This window comes from Podarcis muralis, chromosome 14, assembly GCF_964188315.1.
Source record: "Podarcis muralis chromosome 14, rPodMur119.hap1.1, whole genome shotgun sequence".
In the NCBI taxonomy this organism is placed as follows: Eukaryota; Metazoa; Chordata; class Lepidosauria; order Squamata; family Lacertidae; genus Podarcis; species Podarcis muralis.
The window spans coordinates 28,932,971-28,949,595 of record NC_135668.1 but is presented as its reverse complement, the minus strand read 5'-3'; the positions used below and the strand labels follow the sequence as shown (position 1 = coordinate 28,949,595).

Sequence of the window (16,625 nt, the reverse complement as noted above, 5' to 3'; positions counted from 1 at the left end):
TTGCCTTGTCTGAACATTTCTCCCAGGGTTCTAAGAGGGGTTACCAAATGAAACCATTTTGGTGTTGTATGGCCTCCATTTACATAAATTATATATACAGTGGTACCTCAACCAGAACTTAATTCGTTCTGGAGGTCCGTTCTTAACCTGAAACTGTTCTTAACCTGAGGTACCACTTTAGCGAATGGGGCCTCCCGCTGCCGCGGCACAATTTCTGTTCTCATCCTGAGGTAAAGTTCTTAACCCGAGGTATTATTTCCGGCTTAGCGGAGTGTGTAACCTGAAGCGTCTGTAACCTGAGGTACCACTGTATATAAATTGGGTGCTGCATGGCCCCTGAAACACGTCTCTGCATGGCGAGGCAACCTTACCGATGCCCCTGCCCTGAATCTATTCTATTATGATGCCTGCAAGAGTGTGCTGCAGCTTCTGCTTGTTTTATCCCAACTGCAGTAATATGCTGCATCAGGTCATAACTTCATTGGAATGGGACCCCAAAGGCTCATCCAGTCCAACCCCTGGCAATGAAGGAATCCCAGCTAAGTTGTCTTGTTACTGTTTGTCTTGTTTGCATGTTGTTTTTTGAAAACTCAATAACCACAACTTTTTTTTTTAAGTGTGCTGACCACACCCATTCCTGACTTGAAGGGTAATGATATCCCTGTGCTCCAGTTTTCCTTGGGTGGCTTCCAGGTCTGCTAGCTCAGAGAGTTCTGCCCTGTGGCATCTGGAAGGAAAGGGCATGGAACGCGACCAGCTCCCGACATTTAGGGCCAGACTGTCTGTTTGGGCAGTTTGTCTCTGTTGGGCCCCCAAGCATAAACTGAAAGTGCATCACTTATGCTTTGAAGACAGGTGCTTAACTTAGAACAACGATCTGTGTGCTCAGTGTCCCCCGGTCCTTGGAAGGCAGAAAGTTGCAACATTCAAGACTTTTCAGTTTAGAGCAAAGGCGAGTGAGAGGCGACACGAGAGTAAAACTATACGTGGCATGGAGAAAGGGAAAGGTTTTTCTCCCTCTCTCCTAGAAGTTGTGGACAGCCAATGGAAGCTGAACACTTGAAGATTCAGGACAGAGAAAATAAAGTCTTTCTTCACAGTTAAACTGTGGAACTTCCTCCCACAGGCGGCTGTGATGGCTTGGCTTCTCCTTGCTGTCAAACTTTAGCCATCAAGCTCCTAAATCCCATGGACTGCAAGTAGATCAAAGCTCTCCATTCTTAAGGAAATCAGCCCTGAGTGCTTACTGGAAGGACAGATCCTGAAGCTGAGGCTCCAATACTTTTGGCCACCTCATGAGAAGACGCCCTGGAAAAGACCCTGATGTTGGGAAAGATGGAGGGCACAAGGAGAAGGGGACGAGAGAGGACGAGATGGTTGGACAGTGTTCTCAAAGCTACTAACCTGAGTTTGACCAAACTGCGGGAGGCAGTGGAAGACAGGAGTGCCTGGCGTGCTCTGGTCCAGGGGGTCACGAAGAGTCGGACACGACTAAACGACTAAACAACAACAAAGAGTGCTTATTCAATGCCAGTCCTATTCAGAACAGACCCACTGAAGTTGCTAAACACAACCAATTTTGGATCATAAATTTCAACAGGCCATCTGTCAGGGATTGTTTAGTTGCGATTCCTGTATGACGAGGGGTTGGAATAGATGGCCATTGGGGTCCCTTCCAACTCTTTAATTCCATAAATGCAACCCAAACCCATCTCTTTTGCTTGCACACATTGATGTTGACGTATTAAAAATATTATTGAAAGATGCATTTAATACATTTGGCTTCAGTCTGCCTGCGCAGCTGTTTTAATCCAAGGCAGATGAGAGAGCTGGGGTGGGTGAGGGGAGAGAAGGAGTCGCTTCCTAAACTGGTTTTGTAAACTTCCAATGGCCTGGAAAATCGCCTGTTATGTCAATCCCTTCTCCCCGCCTCCCCCAAAAAGAAACCCACTGATGTCCTCCGTTCAAGATGTGGCAAACCTAAAAGATGCTAAACAAACAAACAAACAAACAAACAAACAAACAAACAAACAAACAAACAAACCAGCTCAGCTCTCTGAGCTGGAAGCAAACAGAACACTAAAAGGTAAAGGTAAAGGTACCCCAAACAGAACACTGGTGGTTCTTTAATCCTAATCATGGTCCAGGCGGGATATAAATTTTGAGCAACCAAAAAAACAACAACACCCTGTGCTGCATTTCATCCAGCTGGAGAGCTGCAGGATCCCAGCTGGCAAAGTCGTGCCTGGTGCCAATGAGTCTTGAAGAGGTGCCATTTTTGAGGGGGTGGGGTGGAGAACGACTCTACGCTGGCATATCAGCAGCAGAACTCTGCCAGGGAGATGAGACCAAAGCAGGCAGCATCAAAGGTGAAGAAAGCTTGGCAAGGATGCTAAACACTTGCAGCCCCTGGTCCTGCCACCGATGGCAGAATAATATTATGCTGGCAAAAAGAAAAAGGGGCAATGCATTGCAAGGGTAGCCAGTGTGGCAGACTCCAGTAGGCCATGCCATGCTTCCACCACCCATGGCACCATGCAGATGGGAGCTGTAGTCCAACAAGACCTGGAAGACACCAGTTTGGGGATGACCTGACCAGAAGCAACCAACGTACATCATCTGGCTGTTCCTTGGAGGGGCTTGTTGTCCTCCCCGGTAAGAACTGGAGAGCCTGGCTGCTAGATCAGTTCCAAAGGAGCCCATCTAGCCCACCATCCTTCCCCCACAGTAGCCAACCAATGCCCACAGTGCAACATCTCTCCCCTCTTGCGGTTCCCAGCAGCTTGCATTCCAAAGCATACTGCCTCCGACAGTGACATCAAGGTAGAGCCATTAGGGAAGGGCCACAGCTCACTGCCTTGAATGCAGAAGGCCCAGGTTCAATCCCCATCTCCAGGTAGGGCTGGGAGAGGCTCCTGTGCAAATCCTTGGAGAGCTGCTGCCAGCCAGTTGTAGAAACTACTGAACTATATGGAAAGAAGTTCTGATTCAGTATAAGGGAAGATTCTGATATTCCTTTCGCTGGCCTCTGCCACCAACATTGCAAGCCAGGTGTGCAAAAGTGAAGGGTGATTTAACACTCAGGTCTACCCCCCCCCCCAAAAAAAAAAAATCCCTGGGAAGTGTAGAATCTTAGAATTGTTGAGTTGGAAGAGACCCTAAGGCTCATGTATGCCAAGCCTCCTGCAGTTTCTCAAGAGTGATGGGAATTCCTAGAATGGCAGAATTGGAAGGGACCATGAGGACCATCTAGCCCAAACCCCTATGATGCGTGAATCTTTTTGCCCAACATGGGGCTCGAACCCACGAGTCTGAAATTGAGTGTCTCATGATCTCCAGGCTGAGCTGTTAGGTGACCCCTTCCTATCAACCTCACAGAAAATCTCCAGTTCCTCAGGGTCCCTTCCAGCTCTATAATTCTGACTTCAATGATTCGCCAGCACTTCACTCTACATTGCAAATTTCCCACCCTAGTGGGGATTCTGGGTGGTTACTGCATTTTTAGGGTACATCTGAATGAAATATGGAAAAGCTTGGGCAGATGTGTTGAACACATGTGCATAAAACTAGCCGTGCTCAAATCCTAAGCATGAGGACTATTTTTTCTTCTTCTTCTTCTCTCTCTCTCTCTGTTAAAGAAGTCCTCCCATTTTTCCAGTTGGGGCAGCAATTCATTAAAGAGGCAAGCTGCTTAACATGCTGACAGCACCAAAGCTAGTCATGGAAGCCATCAATCATTCCCAGCAGATGGCAAATGTATCTCCTTTCACCACAAATTGAGCAGCAAACATTCAGATTCATCACCAAGACAACATATTTAAATTCCCTTCAATTTTCCATGCAGACCTTCTTAACAAATTGCCAAGAGTGATGAAAATCAATATTGTCACCCAGAGAGGCAGAGACGTTTGTGTTCTCGTCGTGGAGGCGGGTTTCAGACAAAGCGGAATGGCGGCCCCTCAAAAGTACAATGCTCACTTTGACAGCTCCCTTGTGCAGAGAGCAAAGAACTCCTAAATATTTAGGGTTTAAATTTTTATCTGCACCCTTCCTCCAAAGAGTTCAGGGCAACCAGCACGCAACGGCTCTCTGCCCCCATTTGATTTTCAAAACCACCCTGTGGAACAGAGGTAGCCAACATTATTGGATCTGCCAGATGTTGCGGGCTACAAGTCCCATGATCCCTGACTGTTGGCTGTGCTGGCTGAGGCTGATGGGAATTGTAGTCCCAAGTACCCTGACACCACTTTGGCTGCTCCTAGCTAAGCTAGGCTACGCTAGATAAGGATAGTGACTGGCCTAAGCCACTAAGTGAGTTTCAGGGCCAAATGCATGTTTCTGGTCATAGTCCAGCATCCAAGCCAATCCACAGTGCTACCTCAAGTACGATCCCGTGGCCAGTAGCCTAGTGGCAAGTTCAGAAATGCAGGGTCCCTTCACAAGTCAGCCGCACACCCTCACTGCCATAATAATAAATAATAATAATAATAATATTTTATTTATATCCCGCCCTCCCCAGCCGAAGCCGGGCTCAGGGCGGCTAACAATAAAACAGTACAAAAGTACAGCACAAACAACACTCTAAAATCATTCATTATAACATTAATTCGATGCCCCCTTTATGAGATTATATGACCTTTTAAGATTAAGATGAGGAAGCCCAGCTAGATGGGCGAGGTATAAATAATAAATTATTATTATTATTTATTATTATTATTATTATTATTACTGAATAATCTTTTAATTATACAATCATAATAATTAGGGTTGCACTGCATTGATCAACGCAGATCTGCCTGTGTTGCCTTTCAGTTAGATCAACGATTTGCTCTGCACATAGATGGGTAACTGATTGGGCGTGCTCAAATATCTTGCTTTGGAATGACTTGATGTGTTTTCCCTGAAGTTCCTCTGAACATAACAGAGCTTGTGCGCCATTCTCTTTATTTGGAAACACCTTGTTTTCAGTGTTCCTAAAGGCTTAGCTTCAGAGCATACACAACAACTCCTCGGTGCTCTTCCCACGTGCTTTCTCCAGGGTGACCCTAGGAGTTGATCCTCAGACTTACCTCCTTTGACTGTGATTGGCAACCAAGGGCGAGAAGACTTCTCAGGGGCTAAAAAGCTGCCCCTTCATGAGACACTGGAGACAAGAGACCCTGCTGCAGACATAACAACACATATTAGAATCCCTGCAACCTCAGACGGCTACAAAGAACCAAGACCCAGTGCGTTAGAATCAGTTTCTGTGTCTACACAAGACATTCTCTTGAGTCCAGCAAAAGCCATTTTACGCTGCAAAATATGACGGGATTTTAAATGCATCCTCTGATCCACCTTTTAAAAAAGTTGAAGCGTCTGGTTCCGAAGTCCGCTTTCCCGTTAAGACTCTATTCAGTCTGGGGCTTTTGCCTCTCTTGACACAACGAATGCACACCAAGTGAAAGCGTAAGATTAAAAACTCTTTATTTTACAATTTTATAAAGCAGCTTTACATGAAGCACAAAGTTGATCGGTTTACTTTTTAATATATATATATATATATATATGTATATGTATATATAAACATAATAGGACCATTCCCACTGCAAAAAATCATGTCTTGCCCCATATAAAACTAACCTGTGCACATTGTGCTTAACCCACAAAGTCTGTACAGCTTTACAAAGGACTTGTTGCCCTCCAAAGGGCATCCTGTAAACAATTTATTGCATATTTAAACCCATGGTTCAAACCCCGCATGTAAAAAGGAAAGGAAAGGAAAATAAAAGGGGCGGGGTCAGAAATACAATTGCAAGGTGGACGAAAAGCAGCAATTTTCAGTGGAAGCCTCAAAAGGACGGAAAGAAAAACTCGACACCAGTTGTGCTTGTGTGTTGCACAATAATGCAAAAGGCGAAAAAGGGTCGCATCTACTCGGGAACAAAAGGCATTGGCTTCGCTCTGTGAACTGCAACACATTAGCCTCCATATTCATGACATCTCTTGTCCCCTACCTTTTTAAAATAAAATAAAAAAAATAGAGAACTTGCAATACTAAACTTCGGTTTTGCCTCCTTGGAATTCCCTCATTGATCATAGTTGGCCTCCAGACACAGCAACTTGGACATCCACCCCTCACACCCCATGTATACAAACGAGGAAAAAAATAGCCCAGGGGCCCAATGCAGATGTGGCACCTGCAAAGGAAGGAAACTGGGAGTCTGCTGGGGCTCTTGTAATCCCCTTCCCTGCTCTCTTGTGAACTTCCCACCCCAATGTGCACACACTTTTCCCTTTTGGGAGCTAACCATGGTGCAGTGTGTTGGATCGGTACCAAAGCAAGCACATAATCTTGAATGAGTTTGCTGATCAGCTCCAAACTCTGGTTTGAAATAAATCTTTGTATGTTCAGAAGCTGAGCGGCTCATGGCTCTGAAAAAGGAAATGAGAACCACTTTGCACTTTGAGGGGTTGGGGAGAGGTACACCTGGCCATGCTTAGATGCTCAGGAGGATTGGGTTGTATCCAACTGAGTGACAAGAGGAGACCCACTGAAAGCAGCAGGCATGATTCACTTAAGTTCACTGATTTTAACAGGTCTGCTCTTGAGTATGACATAGTTGGATACAACCCGCTTTGTCCATACTGAGCCAAAGACAATGTTCTAAAGTAATCAAGATGGCTTTTTCTCAGAAGCCAATTCCCACTAAACACAGCCTACCTGCTTCCCTGACCTCTATCACACCCACCATGAGCAGCTAGTGAAAGGGTCACGTGGAGGGCAGCTGGTTGCCAATTTGAGCGCCGACTAGAACAGCACTCATTTCCCAAATACCAGCTTCCTCCATTTGCCAATCTCGGGCCAACGAATATGACAAGCCTACACAAATCTGGAAGCCCTAGGAGTGCCACAGTGAGTCGTAAGCACAGAACCATCAACCAGTCACAAAGTATACTCATTTCCTATTGCAAGAGGAAGTTATGGCCGCATGGTCAAGGCACTAGCGCTCCACCCAAAGAGTACCCCGAAGGTGTCTGCGCTGGCTGCTCCAAATCTGGCTGGCCACGGTTTGAGTCGCACTCTCACATCCAGAAGCAATTGCTAGAGAGGAAAGAGGTCCTGGAATCGACCACTTTGGTATCATCTCAACACAGACCAGCCCTTCCACAACTTGGTGCTCTCCAGAGGTTAGGGACTACAACTCCCATCAGCCCCAGCCAGCACAGTCATATGATGCTGAGGCTGCCTGTAGTCCAAAACATCTGGAGGTGACTGGTTTGGGGAGTGCATTTCAATATGCTGGCTATCAGCACAGAAAGCAACGCTCTCAAAGACAAATGGAATTCTAAGGCTTCTCTCTTCTGGGACTTGAATTTACTCCCTTCCCCACTTAACTCCTGACTCCTCAGATGCCCCTATTTTTCTCTTGGTAGTTTGCATACACTCCGGTCCCCGTCCCCCCCAGAAACACATACAGTTGACAACAGCTATACCCAAACTTTTGCTCTGGAAGAACCTGGGGGCCCCTCTAGAACAGCTTCTTACCAAGATCAGTGGAAGTGGAGGCCGACCTATGTAGGAGCCCTGGCTCGTACAACTGTGTTGCCAGCACCTAGGAATTCAAATGTTCTTCTAATGTACCAACAGACCAGCGTGCCTCATGGCAAGCTTCACCAACCTGGTGCCATGCAGATTTTTTTTTTTTGGGGGGGGGGGGAGTTATAGCCCAGAACATCTGAGAGTACCACGCCCCACATCTATCCCCAGTAAAGTGATAGTGCAGGCTTCCGTGCTTCTGTATGCACTGCAAGGCGAGCAAAGAAAAATGGCCAAGCTGAAACGCCTGGTTTCCTTGAAATGCACAAGTGTGGGATTTGAATATCTAAGCGCGGCATTAGGAACAGAGGAGCAAGCTGCCAATGACACGGGATTCTGGGCAAGTTCAGGCAGCCTGCCAAAGTATCTACCAGCAGCAATTGTGCCTACTGAAATGAAAAGCCACAGCAGGGTTGGTAAGTCATGGCCCCTCTGGATCCAGGGTAGCCAACGTGCTGCCCTCTGAGTGTTGTTGGGACTCTGACTCCCATCATCACTGGCCATTGGGCAATGCTGGCTAGGACTGATGGGAACTGGAGTCCAATAATGGCTACCTCTGGTCTGGATTAGACCTCCCTAATCTGCAGGGTCCCCTGCTTGGATTTCTCCAGCTACCAACTTCTCAGCAACTGGAAACAGGGAGTGCAGGCAGGGTATACCACACAGCATGAGACATTTGCGAGAGACGTAGTTTCTAAGCCTGGGAAGGGGATTTCCAAGCCAGAATCGAGCCACCACCTCATTAGCGCTCTTCCTGAGCCTCCAAGAGCTCGCCTTAATGGAAGCTCCACTGAACAAGCCTGGAAGATACAGTAGTATTGGAAAGAGAGGGCTAGTCCATGGAGAAAAAGGCATCTATTCCCATCTCTCTCAAGTGCAGCTTCCCGGCAGACTGTGCCCCTGGCCAGTTCTTACAATGGTGGGAAAAAAAAGCCAAATGAATATCTGTGATCCCAATGAAAAAAAAATGAATTTTTCGAAACAAGTGCTGTTGACCATGGTGCCGGCAGAAGTGGAATGACTTACAGACAGACAAATATAAATACATACTCATTTCACTTCCCCAAAACAAAATAAACCATTAAAGAAAACAAACCTCCCCTCCCACCACCAGTAGCAGTTTCAAGAGTGAGTTGCTGCAGAAAAACTTCCACAGTGTTCAAACATAATGCCACTTTAAAAATATTATTTCCTGCCCCCTCACCCACATGAATTGTACCTGGTTTCAACAGTACCCCAGACTAGTTTTCTTCAGCTTGGTGCCCTCCAGATGTTTTGGGGGACAACTTCCAGCCAGCACAACCAGTGCTTGGAGATGGTAGGGGGTGGCACCCCAAACACCAAAAGGACAGGGCCTGAAACAACCCCCCCCAAGGGACAGCATGGCTTACATGGAAAGGAAACCCTGTAAAAACCAGATGTGGGGAACCTTCGGCCATCCAGATGTTGCTGAACGACAGCTTCCGTTGCCCCTGAGCCGCCGGCCATGCTTGCTGCGGCTGATGGGAGTTGTAGTCCGGCAGCACCCGGGGGGTCAAAGGTTCCCCACATCTGCTGTAAATGATCAGGAGGGAAAGAGCCTCCCGCTCTCACCAGAAGAGGTCTCAGCTCATCTGGAAGCAAGGAAAGGGCTTGGCCCAGCTTGAAAAGGTGGCGGCAGAACCAGTTTGAGAGAAGGTGACCACGTTTTTGTGCTGACAGCTGGTCCTGCGTGTAATGGTAGGTTGCTTACGGAACAGGGTAAGAAAAACACACATTCGAACTTGCCCACTGGGAGGTCCTTGTGCAAGGAAATGGGAGTGGTACCGAGGCACAGACATCCCCTGCACCAGCTCTCCCGAGTAGCCACGGAGTTTTCACAGAAATTTCCCATTGAATCCTCACCACTAATGGTGTGGTGTTGTTGTTTTTTTTAATCCCATTTGTACATCTTTAAAGAAACTGGACATTTGAAGTATTTCGCAATATACAGAATTTCAACACAAACTGCTCTGAAATTTCCCACCAAAGGGAAATATATGTAGAATGAAATAAAGAGGTCACCCACTCTCTGGGATAAGAGTTAAGAGAGATTTCTGGCATGGCACACTGTTTTCCACTCCACCCCCAAGTGAAAATCCCATTTCTGCACCCATCCATTTTAAAAAAAAGAAAAAGAAAAAAAGAGAGAGGCCATATCCTACTTTTTTCTGACCAATACTGGGCTATAAAAACCATTATAGCTTTTGTGATTTCCCGCCACCCCCCAGAAAACATTTCATATTATGCACAAGTACCATAATGGACCGCTGTGGAAACGTAAACAAGTTTGCTAAACTTTGTCCTTTGATCAGATGCCTGCTTTGTAATTTTACCTCTCCCCTTTATAAAGGATTCATCCGCTGGAATGCAATCGTTTAAAAAAGATGAGTTTTAAGGATCACTTCTTTGAAAATAGAGTCTGTTCAAAAAAACAAAACACAAGTACGCACGCACACACACACACACGCACACAGAGGGTTTGGGCACCACCTTCACTCTGCTTCAAAGATGGCGGCTGCCAAGCACCGCAGATGGGGGGAAACTCCATTTTGGTTGTGAGCTGGGCTCAATTGTGCTTCGCCCTGCCTCCTCGCAGGTAGCTCTTCCACCTCTTGACGAACTCTTTGAACAGGGGCGTCTCGTCGATGGTGCTGAGGAGCTGGAGCTGGTTGATGTGGGTGGTGTGATAGTCCCACCGGGCCAAGTTCGGGGCTGTCCCAAGCATGAAGTGGCGGAGGTCGTAGATGGTCCCTGAGCCCGTGTCGTAGAGAGGGAGCATGGCCTTGAGGGACTCCATGCCCCGCTCGTACAGGAGCTTGGCCTCCTTCCCCAGCTTCTCTCCCGCCGTCTCCTTCAAGTCGTACAGCCCAATGAGGGAATACATGAACCCGTTCAGGACAAAGGAGCTAGGCGACGTGGGGTACTCCTCGTACCAGTCGTGCTTGTTCATGAAGACGGCCTTCACGCCACGCTGCTCTGAGGAGAGCTTGTAAGGCGCCGTGGCCCGCAGAGCTGCACTGAGGAACGTGTGGTCTTTCGTCAAGAGGTAGGCCCGAACCAAGGTGGAAATGGCCTGGCCCTGCGCCATGGCAGAGTACCACCCGGGGTCCAGGGACTTGAAGCCTTCCCCCAGCTTCCGGGTCACCATGATCGGCCAACCACCCTTCTCATCCTGGTTCCTCACCAGCCAGTCGCTAGCGGCGAAAAAGGCCGCCATGTGGGCCGTGGCCGAGATGGTGACGTTGTCGATGAAGCCGTGCCCTTTCACCACCAAGCGGACCACCCTCTTGGGCATGATCTTAGTCTGCTTGACGGCCTTTGTGTTGGAGAGGCCGACCCCCTTCCTCAGGTCGGTCACAAGGTCTCGGGTGACCGTGCTCCAGCTAGTCCTGGGCCCGATGCCATAGTAAATGTCTCTATCCTTGAAAGCTATCAGCTGGGTGTTGGAGACGTAGTGCACGCGGAACAGCTGGTTCTTCTCTGTGGTCTCCAGGACCACCGAGATGCTCCCGTTGGTGATGAGCTTGAGGTCGAAGGAAATAATGAAGTCCCTCGTGTTCCCCAGCTGCAGAGAGGCGCCCTCTGAGGTTTCTGACGGGGAATTAAAAGGGTAAGGGGTTGGTTACGGAGTAAAACTACAACACGGGACGGATCTTTCTTTTCCCCCTGAGTATTGACAGATAGGCATCAAGAAAGCAGCTTGCCAGCCACAACGCCTGTTCTCATGCACTGCCAAGGACATTCGAATCAATAGAATGAAATTAGCATTTCAACTTTGATTCTGTTCATTATTAATTAGTTACAAATGCAAGTATGGGCACCCTGGATCAAGCCAGAGCTGTCCAGTTCAAGGTCCTGTTCCCCACAACAGCCAGTTAGATGTTTCTGGCGAGTAAGAACATAAGAAGAGCCAGTGGCCCATCGAGTCCAGCTTGGTTGCTGGGCTGGATCAAAGCCCCCCCCCCCCAGTCCAGCATCCTGCTCCCACACTGGCCTCTGAGAAGCCCAAGGATTACTCCGCGGCTGATGAAGCGGGAGAGGAGCACACCTTAGAGATCCAGCCTTCCTGGACGCTCCACTGACTACAAAGGGAAGAGAGACTTTTACTGCTTTCGCCTTAGAGACCCCAGCCTTAGGCGCTGACTAAAATTACTTCGTTGCCTTTTAAAGTAATGGACTCATTAATTCTAATGGCTATTGATTAGTTGGGGGAAATACATTATGCCCCTATTAATGAGGCTGTCTTCATACAAAGCAAATTGGGGGGGGGGGGGAGAAAGAGAAGAAATGTTGCATATAATCATTAATTTTCTGGGTGTGGGGGAAAGAGAAGAAATGTTGCATATAATCATTAATTTTCTGGGCGGGTGGGGGGAATGTTTCCCCCCGCACACACCTTTCAGCATGAAAAGAAATGGAATCATGGAGAAGTGAATGTGTGTATTTATATAAAGCCACACCCTATGTCATGGGAATGTAAGAAAAGCCTTGCAGGATCCGGCCAGACCTACCGTCTCCCTTTGAACTGACCCACCTGGGACAACAAATTGCTTGACGTTTGTGAACCTGGACTTGTCCAGCACCGTCGTGACAGAGCTGCCTTTGGGTACCGTCCAGTCTGCAGTGTGGCTGTTTTGGTCCTTCTCCTCGGCCGTCTCATACACCTCCACGTGAGGAGGCTTCTCGGTCAGGTTCTTGCTGTAATGGCTGAGCCCATATTGGGCAATCTGGATGGGGTAGAAGTAGCCCTGTGGCCCCCACTGCGTCGAGAGTGGCACGCCTGTGAGACGGGGGCAGAAGACACAGCATAGGAATGTGAGCACAGCAGAAGAGCCCTGTGGGGTCAGACTAACTCCATGGCTCACAATGTTTTTCGGGCCACCGCCCCCTTGGCTCCATAAGCTCATCCCCAGCAGGGCCAGCGATATCTCGTTTTCAACATTGTGATATATCAGCAGCTAAATACTACGGTATGCTGGTCTATCACAATGTTCTGGAATGTATCTCGGCTGCTTCTTCCTCCGTCTGCCTGCCTGTGCCTTTAGGCTGTCTGCAGGCAATCTGAGCTGGGAATACATCACAATCTGAACACTATACCGGTTGCAGACAATTTACCAATATATCGCCCAGCTCTAATCCCCAGTGCCCCTCACCCTACTAAAAGCTTAATTCAGAGCCGTGGTTTCCACGATCCACAAATGAATATAGAACTGCACCTAAGAATTGGGCAACCCCCTAGAGAATCCCACCACCACCACGACTCCTGGAGGGTACCACCCACTTTGGAAACCACTAGATTAACCCTTTACACTCCAGGGGCCGCCAACATTTTTAGGGCCATGACACATTTGCCAACGGAACCAGCTACTGTTGGCATTGCATGCCTTTCAGATGCCCTGGACAGCATCTCTCATCAGCCCCAGCAAACACAGTCGTATGATGCTGAGGCTGATGGGACTGCATCCATGCTTCCCTGGGGCTGATGAGAGTTGTAGTTCCAGAGGGTATAAGGTTGGGGAAGGCTGCACTAAGTCAGGAGAGTCATGAACACACCCTTTTTCATACCTGGCTACCTAGATGCTTAGTTTAATATCAAGAGTTTCTTTGGAGGCATAGGCTTGAATCCAACCACAACCAATGTCTACTTGAAAGCCAGTGTGTACTGGGGTAGAGTCCTGGGATAAGACCTGGGAGACCAGGAATCAGATCCCCACATAGCCATAAAGCTCACTGGGTGACCTTGGCCAGGCACTCAACCTCAGCCGAACCCATCTCACAGGGTTGCTGTGAGGGTAAAATGGGGAGGAAGAGAATTATGTACAGCGCTGTGAGCTCCTTGGAGGAAAAGTGGGATATAAATGCAAAAAATAATAAAGTCTGGTGGGAAGAATCCTGCCCAGCTTGCTTGATAACATAGCAAGTGAGTGCCAATTAATCTGGAACCCGAAACAGGCCAACTCAGGAGTCTTTCCCACTCCACTCAGTGGGGCTTGCACTTTTAGCCTGACTCTGACAACCGATCTAAAAGTAATTTACCCTTCTGTCGCCACTAGTTCATCCAGCTTAGTATTGTCTACACTGACCAGCAGCAGCACTCCAGGATTTCAGGCGAGAGGCTCTCCCCAGCCCCACCTGCTGGAGATGCTGCCAGGGACTGAACCTGCGACCTTCTGCATGCAGAGCAGGTGGGTCTACCGCAGAGGTACGAAGGCCTTTCCCCTCGAGGCAGATCTAGTGTCACCCACTGTCAGCTCCACCAGCTGGACCCTCTTGTAGGCTTAGGCCTAACAATGGCTTCTCCCCTTAACACAGCAGCGTCTAGCTCGGAGAGCGGTTATGCCTCAAACCGAGCGTGACAGAAAGATTACCGAAACAAAATTAAAGAAAATGCATTTCCACGTATCATCCGCACTTCATAATGCCGATAAGTGTCTGTGATAGTCACTTGATGGATGTGTTTGCCTGAAGGGCAAAAGCGCCAGGGGAACTATTTAAAGAGCGCTATGTAATATCTCAAATGCTAAAAGATGCTTTGCTTATTAATGAAGAGGGGTCTCTGCGAGAGGCGCAGGCCTCGGGATCCGGGAGAGAGGCACCAGCCCTACGCCTGCTATAAAAGCTTCGCTTGCAGCTGTTAATTTAGAAAGATGACATGATTAAATTCTCCAGGTCACAGGACACCAGACAACACAATGACATTGTGGGAATGAGACTGGAGGAAACCTAAAATGAACTCCTTCACTGCCTTGCAATCTACTTGACAGGAGAGGCTCTCCGCTTAAGAAGTGATCCCACCAGACTAGGCTTGCAAGTAGTCGCCTGGGGTGAATAAGAAATCTCCTGCAGGCAACCAGGCCAGGAATATATTTTTTTAAGAAACGGTTGCTCTTTAGTTATTTATGGCTATATACATTAATATTGATAATAATAAAACTATATACTACTTAATTGCCAAGCTGGCTTCTAAGAGGTTTCCAGTGTAAAATCCTATCTATTAGCTATACAGTGGTACCTCGGGTTACATACGCTTCAGGTTACAGACTCCGCTAACCCAGAAATAGTACCTCGGGTTAAGAACTTTGCTTCAGGATGAGAAGAGAAATGGTGCTCCGGCGGCGCGGCAGCAGCAGGAGGCCCCATTAGCTAAAGTGGTGCTTCAGGTTAAGAACAGTTTCAGGTTAAGAATGGACCTCCGGAACGAATTAAGTACTTAACCTGAGGTACCACTGTACACTTAATGAGATATAACAGGCACACCCTATCTCTAATTTCCAGGGGGGGCGGGAATTGAAAACCTTTTGATTCAACAAGCTTTTTAAGATCAGGTGTTCATTCTGTGTAGTTTTTAAACCTGTTTCCAATATCATTTTATGATACTGGTACGAACCCTAGCTTAGCGATAGGAGCAACAGCTTTGCCTGAAGAAAACCCCATGTTCAGTTCTTGATGGCATTTCCAAGTAGGGCAGAAAGAGAACTCTTAAACCTTGGAGAGCTGCTGCCAGTCAGTGTAGGCCGTACTGAGCTAAATGCACCAATGGTCTGGGCTCAGTACAAGGCAGCTCCCCAGGTCCCTATGATATGTCTGCAAATTGCCTTGAGACATGTAAGCAAAAGGAGATTCATAATAATAAGCAGGACAGATAACAGGCTACATTGAAAAGGACATTCCCCCCAAAGGCAACAGATTTGGAAAATGATTTAAAATAGTTTACTAAAATGCAAGATAGGCTTTATCGTCTAGGAATGCTTGTAGGTGATAGAAAAGATAGATATTATCTGTTTTGTTTGCTCGTTTTCAGAAAAGCAACCCGAAAGCACACAAACCGAATCATGTGAATTCCGTGGGCAAGTTGAATCATGTCCTGAAAAGTCAGGTTCTACTACTCACCAGATCTGTAGTAACTATGTAGTAACTGTGGAGTATCTCCCATAAGCCCCAGCCAGCAGAGCCAATCATCAAGAATGATGGAAATTGCAGTCTAACAACAGTATCTATAGGGCCACAAGCTCCCCTTCCTCCCCTGCAAAGAAAAAGAGCAACGAAAGACCCACCTTCGACGCCACTGATGCACTTCACTCTGTCCCGGACCTCCACATTGTAGCCCTCAAAGGACATGAAGACGCCATCTGGGTGGTAAGGCGCCCTCTGCGCGTACACTTTGGAGTAGCTGTGGGAGAACTCGAACCTGTCGTACCCATCGTACTGGGCGACCTTCCCGTAGACCTCAAAGTACTTCTCCACCCAGGAGAAGGGCAGGAAGACCTCGTTCCCTTCTCTCCTGCCTTTGATGGTGTGCTCATCATTGATCAGGCAGTCAATCTCCTCGTATTTCAGCCCCAGCGCCTTGTTCCCGTGGAAGCCCCCAACCACAGGGGGCGCCTTCTGCTGCTCTTGCGGGGAGGCCTCTTCACTCTGCTGCTGCTGCTGCTTGGCCGGGCCGTTCACATCCTTGTTGCTCTCCGAAGCGGCCACTCGCTTCTCCAGTCCGTCCGCTCGGAAGGCACTGCTAGGGCTACGCAGGAAGGGTGGGGCTGCCCTGTTGCTGGAGCATCTATTCCACAGCAGGACCGTGACCAGGGTGAACAGAACGCAGATGACGATCAAAGTCTTATAGTTGACCCGGGTCGCCAAGCAGCGCATATTCACACCATACCTGAAACAAACAAAGAAGGGACAGAGGTTTCATTCCGATAGGCTTGCCATACGTCAGGAAAACTCCTGACATGTCTGGGTTTTGGGGTTTAAAAATGGCGTCCAGGGCAAAATGTCAGGGGAAACCCGGATGTATGGCAACATGATGGGAAAAGCAGTGGAAACAGCTTAAAACCTACTATTTTGGGGGTATGTTTCCCACAAAAGTTCAACAGTTTTGGTGTTTTCAACAACTTCGCGAGTATCAGGAATTTTACTTTTTGGAATATGGCAACCCTACATTCGGAGGACTGGCCAATGGGGACCTGGAAACCTCCCCGATATTTGGGGAGGACAAGGGGGAGCCACAGCCAGCACATATAAGGTCACT

The 16,625-nt window shown here is 48.0% G+C and overlaps 1 protein-coding gene across 3 annotated transcripts in view; it reads right to left on the bottom strand.

The window, feature by feature from the left end:
• Positions 1–5,449: 5,449 nt before the first annotated feature.
• Positions 5,450–16,625, bottom strand: part of GLCE (glucuronic acid epimerase) — a 59,577-nt gene continuing 48,401 nt past the window's right edge. For all 3 annotated transcript variants that reach the window (XM_028705603.2, XM_028705605.2, XM_028705606.2), the window contains 3 exons: positions 15,655–16,256; positions 12,135–12,380; positions 5,450–11,191 (listed from right to left, as the gene is read on the bottom strand). In XM_028705603.2, coding sequence (XP_028561436.2) covers positions 10,167–11,191; positions 12,135–12,380; positions 15,655–16,243 — 1,860 coding nt within the window. In that variant the 5' untranslated portion in view covers positions 16,244–16,256 and the 3' untranslated portion in view covers positions 5,450–10,166. The remainder of the gene's footprint in view (positions 11,192–12,134; positions 12,381–15,654; positions 16,257–16,625) is intronic.